This window comes from Triticum dicoccoides, chromosome 2A (genome assembly GCF_002162155.2).
Source record: "Triticum dicoccoides isolate Atlit2015 ecotype Zavitan chromosome 2A, WEW_v2.0, whole genome shotgun sequence".
Lineage (NCBI taxonomy): Eukaryota > Viridiplantae > Streptophyta > Magnoliopsida > Poales > Poaceae > Triticum > Triticum dicoccoides.
This window is the reverse complement of record NC_041382.1, coordinates 588,141,564-588,147,636: the sequence shown is the minus strand read 5'-3', so window position 1 is coordinate 588,147,636 and position 6,073 is coordinate 588,141,564. Positions and strand designations below refer to the sequence as shown.

Below are 6,073 nucleotides of genomic sequence, written 5' to 3'. Positions count from 1 at the left end.
CAAATAGGCGGCCAAACTGAGCGCCTCAATTACCACAGTAAATATGATTTCAGTTATCATACCCAAATAGGCGGCCAAACTGAGCGCCTCAATTACCACAGTAAATATGATTTCAGTTATGATGACATCTGCCAATGACACTTCCACAGTAAATACTCATTTTTCATTCTGCTCTTTGATCTCCATTTGAAGTATTGTGTGTGGTCTCGCGCACTGCATATGCAGAGCCCAGAACATTGTATTGCCAAAAATTATTTCTCCTATTCGACAGGTCACAGAAGCAACAGACTTGCTCCCCCTAAGAATAGAGATTGCCTAGAAAATTGATCCAAAAATTACCAAGAAAAGGCAAAGTGTTTTTTGCCTGCTCTTTTACTCATTGGCAGATGCCATCAGCATTCAACATGCAACCGGCAAGAAACTGCAATCTGAATAAACCCCCTCCTCAGCTAACTTACATCCCGCATGCGACCAGCAAGAAACTCGGCTTGTCGTTAACTTAACCGAGCAAGATCCTAAAGCTCTCTCTATGTAATCCTGACCCATACGAACGAACGATCCATATATACAACTGGCCTGTTACATATCCTCAAGATGATGCTACGGGATATAGCAAAAAGCTGAAACTTCGAGTCCTCTTCTCCAAAAACTACCTACCCTGACATGCTGCTGCTAAGAAGTTGAAGCGGGCACTGGATTCTGCAGCACCGCGTCGAGCTGTGGAGTTGCAGAGATTGTGATGTTCTCATAGGGCTTCTCCTGATTCACGTCTATCAACCCGCGGCTCTTGAGGATCTGCACAAGAGAGGGGTACGTAGCTTATTAGCATTTATTTATTTTCCATCAGTATACAAGGGGTACACTGTTGTGTTTTGGGAAGAACGTAGTGTGAATCTAAACTGGAATTTTGCAAGACACAAGCAACTGTTGGTAAGAATAAGAATGGAACAAATTTTGCAAATTTAGAAAGACGCGCGTTGCAATGAAAGAGGACACGGCATCAAATCGCATTGCAGAGAAGAATATTTCTTACTTAAGAATGAAAAATGCGATGGATATGCATAAATATGTCAAGACACCGAGTGATTGATCATTTGTATCAATCCATGCCTTTTATCCAGTTCAATCTTTCAAGAAAAGAACTCAACTAGGAAACATGTTACAGCAGGCTTACCAGAGTTTCATAGAAGAATCTTGCTGTGGTTTTCCTCTTGCTGCCTTCGAGGGCTTGGCCGAGCGTCACGGGGACATTACTTTGCTCCTGGCACTTCTGGTCCAAGAATAGCTGATGGAGGCACTTTGCTACTGCCCTGAAATAGTGAACCTAGAGAGTAAGTATTACAGGCAGATAAAAGCAGGAAGAATACAAAGGAAAAGCAACAACAATCTTGTTCTCACCTAGTTCTTGTTGAAAGCGGGAAATCTGCAAAAATAATAGTGAGTGTATAAGAATAGGATGGCAAAGCACAAACATCAAACAGCACGAGCACAAGCAGTATAAACTACTATAAGTTTATACTATAAGTTGTAAACATTACCTTCATCTCTGGCAGCATGCTCTTCATCCATAGGAATATCCTGCAACCAGAGAACATTCTCAAATGAATAAAGTGTGGTGTAAAACCATAATAGAATCTTTTTTCCCACCGAGTTTAGATGTAGACGCTTGCTTACCGCATCTATATCAGCAGTCAATGATTCATTGCGCAATGCACTGTGACTGGTTGATTCATACAATCTCTCTTCTGGCAGCACTGATTCATCTCCATTGACTAGTGTGTTGTTCTTTTCATAGGGTGTATCAGCATTGCATTCACAAACATCTTGACTTTGCTGACTTTGATTGTAGCACCCAACAGGAGTCTGGATGCCATTTGTCAGTTCATTTGGGACACATTCTGTTTCTTCATTTGCAGCTTCCTTGTGGGGATTGCTGGATTCAGCAGGTTCATATGAAAGACACTTCTTTGCTTTAACGGATTCCCCGCATGAGGCATCGGCTGTAGTAGAATTAAGGCGCACTGTAGTCGAATCTGTTAAAATAAGATGATCAGCTAAGCTGATGACTAATGTTTGCATCAATAACTGAGCCTGACTAGATGAATGATTGACTTACATTGCATAATTGGCTCAATGTTATCACATGGAAGAATTGGCTCCATGAAAGTATCCTGCAGAGAACGAAATCTTGGCTCCCTCCAAATCTGATGGCGAGTGTGAGGCGCCTTCCTTCTTTTGACGACTAGATCCTCTACACCAACCCCGTCTACCATTTCTCTCATCGTGCTGTAGGGAGGATGTTCCAAAAACAGTATGAATGGACCATGTATATAGAAATTCAATGTTCCATCAACATACTGCGGTATCACCTTAAAGAAAGCATGCTAATGTGGCAATATTATAATTTGCATTGACCATGCATATCCTATTTAAAGTTCCATTTTACATACTACGGAATCACCTTAAAGAAGCATGACAATGCAGATCAGCCCCTCCCAATTCTCATACAAAAAGAGGAAACACCTTAAAGAAGCATGTCAATGCAGATCAGACCACTCCCAGTTCTCAAACAAAAATAAAATGGTTTGCAACATATGGAAGATCTTGTGCAAGCTCTTCCATATTACTAACTCATTTGCACCATGCAAACTTCTTAAGCTGATAGAGAAGTTCAAACTGGCTGCTAGGATGCATACAAGCACACAGGAATAGGTAATGCAACAGATGAAAGAGCTTCTACAAGCAAGTTATTGTACTTACTCATTATCAAGGATAGCATTCTCATCCCACAACACCCAAACTTTTCTCTTATTGTATAACCCCCTCCTCCTTTTTCTGGTAACCTGGCGCTTCTCATTTTGAGCAGGTGTTGCAACCACAAATTTTTCTAGTAAATGAGATAAATATGTCACAAACATGAGCAAGATAATGACAATAAGTAGAATAGGAACTTCTCACAAAAGTTAACCTGAGGCTCCCTCTCGCAAGGGCTCTGGAGTGGAAGGTTCCAGAGACTCTTGTTCCTCGATGTCAGGAATTTCTATAGATAGTGTTGTGTTCGGTTTTCCTACCGCTAACCCATTTTCTGATTCTTCGACTACAGGATGATTTTCATGTAGATCTGCACACACCACATTCTCCACAGCATTCACAGGTCTTTGCATTTCTTGATTCCTGAATCATTGCATGCTTAATAATATCAAATTACAATGATAATTTTCAGAATTATCTTGAAGTAAAGAAAGTTTGATGTAACAAAAGGAAGGGAGTAGCAATACTCACTCCGGCAAAGGGGTAGAACAAGCAGGATCACCATTCACTTCTCTTCTAGCTTTCTTCACCTCTTTGCTTTTCTCTGGAAGCTCGCTTGCTTCAGCCATCATATCCATCGCCTCAGGTGGAAGAACACTGTTTCATAGTCTCATATTAGCAAACAGAGAGGAACAAGTCTGCTCATATGAATGAGTCAGGAGAGGGGGTGATAGTTCATATACTTACTCCTTCACTGGTGTAAAGCAAGCAGGATCAGGATTCTGACTTTCATTTTCAAGTTCATCCCCTATGTTACCCAAGTACAGAAGATCGGTGACTTCATCAGTGACACCGATCATTTCAGTTGGAATGCTGCATCAAGAGATCAGCTCAGAAATTCACTGGAAGTAATCTTTTAACACCATTAGGTAACATAGCCTATGTACTTACATGCATACTGGCACAACGTAAGCAGAGTCCAGATCAGCATATGGCATCCCCTGATAAGACATCTTAAGTTTTAGTTTCTCAAAACAAATAAGGCATAAAAACAAGAGGAAGCAGACAGTATTGCATGTCACCTGCTAATGCAAAGGAACAAACGTATCTAAGGTAACACACGTGGGTGGAATAATTTACAAACCACAAACAAAATGGATACTTAACACCTTAATCGGAGAATTCATGAAACTACTGACACAGGACCATGGTAATCAGGTAAGGTAACACGTGGAACCTACTGTGGTCCCCATCAGTGGTAGAACAGGATCAATCGGTGGAAGGTACAGGTCGCTTAAACTGCTGCCTCATGCATGCAAGCTTAGTAATTCTGTCTGCCTGGGAAGTATCGCATTTATAGATCACATTAGGTGGTAGGTGCGTGCAGTAGGAAACTGCTGCCTAGACTACATAGCATATTTTTGCCAAGCTCCCCAATTCCTTTGTTTCAGATGTTATAAGAAGCATTTCACTCTATGCGCATACATGTCTTGATTATTCAGTGAATGGTAGGAAGGAAGCTTGGTACCTCGTATAAATTTGGCATACGCTGATGTTCATCTTCCAACAAAGTATCTGCACAAAATAATTGAAGGTCATAAATGATTTCTTAGCAATAACAGCAACATCAAGTTGCAGCATTTGCTACCTTGACGAGGCAATTGGTGATGATCATCATTGTCATCCTCTCTGCAGAGGAATTTAGAAGGAAAAAATGAGACACCACACTTCAAGCAACAAAGAAATGAAACTAGTTTACGACCATGCTTGTTCATTACCTGTCTTCAGGTATCTGCAAATCAAAAGAGTCGAGCTCAAATCTTTTGGGTACGGTGAAGATTGGTGGAAGATCAGCTGGTTCGTCCAATTCTGGGACTTGAACGACGGCAACTCTTTTCGATCTTCTAGTGTCTTCTTGGTCTAGCACCAATCTTCTTGCACAAGCACCTTTCTTCCCTCGCTGTAGAACTTTCTTCCCTCTTACAGTTGATTCAAAAAACTGATTGCTGTCATAGCAGAGGTATTCCACCTTCTTGGAGTAAATCCTAACAACGCCAAGCAGAAGCAACCCAAGTATTCTGTATGTGGTTTCAACGTCGGGCAAAATCTTGTCTGCCATGAACAGGAAACGTGTGAGCTAGTCATCACAATACTATTAGAAAGAAAGAAAATACTTGAAGGGCTATGTCTGTCAACAGAAAGACGCAATGCTTAACGATATTCAAGCAGTTTCCCAGTGAATTCAATATCATTATGTGGTTTTTGTCACAGTAAAGTTGGTTACATGGTATATTCAGTTGGTACCCAACCTGAAACTCAGCTCAGGTTCACGCCTGGATAACGTAGATAAAAAAAACATATGTGAAAAGTTCTCGCCGGCCAAGAGCCGTGAACCCCATACCATCCACAAAGACCCATAACCCTCCTTTGGCCAAAACGCAAACACCCCATAGTCAGGTTCAAGCTTTTTATCAACAGCCTATCATTCATCTTCTGATAATCTTAAAAAAAACTGCAATATGTTCCTTTCCCCCCGAAGGAAATTTGAAACGAAATTTGTGAACAGTGATGCTTACACTCCACAAGAAGATAAAAAAAGATAGGTGTGCGCATCGATGCTTCCTAAAATCGGGAAGAAAAGGTTGAATCACCACTCCACCAACCACAACCTAGTAAGGGGAACCGAAGCCACAAGAGAAAAAGAGTGGCTCTCTCTTGGTCTTCTTTTAGGGGTGAAGAACCAAAGATTCCCCTCCCATCCTTCACTCATCACACTGTAAGGTACTATAAACCCCCACATAAACCCCTCCCAATCTACTGTTCCACTCACCCCACAAATTAGAGACCCGCATTCTCCTCTAAGCCCTTAACCAAGCCAGGAAAGAACATGAGACCGCCAGAAAAGAAGATTCTTTTTCCCCAAAAAATTGGTGAGATTTCTCCTCGCCTAGGCCGCAACCAAACCCAAGAAACCCTCAAAACCCCACGAAAAAGAGGGAGCTTTCGTTGCATTGCAGGAGGCGGGCTATGCGGAGGCAAATTAGGCGTGATATCGCTTACCGACGGAGGAGGCGACGTCGGTGCCCAGGACCTGGTCCCTGGTGAGCGCGGCGACGCCGCGGACGCCCGCCACCCACACCGCGCCCAGTGGGCCCTTCTTGGACAGCATCGTTTTGGAGTAGAACATCGCGCCGTCGCCGGGCACGAGCAGCCGCCGAGCAGAGGCAGGCGGGCAGGCAGCAGACCTAAATCACACTGCAAAAACAAACCAAACCAAACCAAATTCCGCAATGAGGCGACGGGCGCGAGGCAAATCGAGCCA

General features: G+C 42.6%; 1 protein-coding gene across 1 annotated transcript in view; it reads right to left on the bottom strand.

The window, feature by feature from the left end:
• Nucleotides 1-335: 335 nt before the first annotated feature.
• The window catches only part of LOC119355545 (sister chromatid cohesion 1 protein 2-like), a 6,345-nt gene continuing 607 nt past the window's right edge, over nucleotides 336-6,073 (bottom strand). Inside the window, exons 2-16 of the mRNA XM_037622363.1 lie at nucleotides 5,812-6,007; nucleotides 4,530-4,863; nucleotides 4,400-4,440; nucleotides 4,280-4,326; nucleotides 3,703-3,752; nucleotides 3,499-3,624; nucleotides 3,283-3,408; nucleotides 2,969-3,174; nucleotides 2,761-2,887; nucleotides 2,117-2,286; nucleotides 1,675-2,033; nucleotides 1,539-1,578; nucleotides 1,399-1,423; nucleotides 1,175-1,310; nucleotides 336-795 (exon numbers count right to left, since the gene is read on the bottom strand). Coding sequence (XP_037478260.1) covers nucleotides 673-795; nucleotides 1,175-1,310; nucleotides 1,399-1,423; nucleotides 1,539-1,578; nucleotides 1,675-2,033; nucleotides 2,117-2,286; nucleotides 2,761-2,887; nucleotides 2,969-3,174; nucleotides 3,283-3,408; nucleotides 3,499-3,624; nucleotides 3,703-3,752; nucleotides 4,280-4,326; nucleotides 4,400-4,440; nucleotides 4,530-4,863; nucleotides 5,812-5,938 — 2,037 coding nt within the window. The 5' untranslated portion in view covers nucleotides 5,939-6,007 and the 3' untranslated portion in view covers nucleotides 336-672. The remainder of the gene's footprint in view (nucleotides 796-1,174; nucleotides 1,311-1,398; nucleotides 1,424-1,538; nucleotides 1,579-1,674; nucleotides 2,034-2,116; nucleotides 2,287-2,760; nucleotides 2,888-2,968; nucleotides 3,175-3,282; nucleotides 3,409-3,498; nucleotides 3,625-3,702; nucleotides 3,753-4,279; nucleotides 4,327-4,399; nucleotides 4,441-4,529; nucleotides 4,864-5,811; nucleotides 6,008-6,073) is intronic.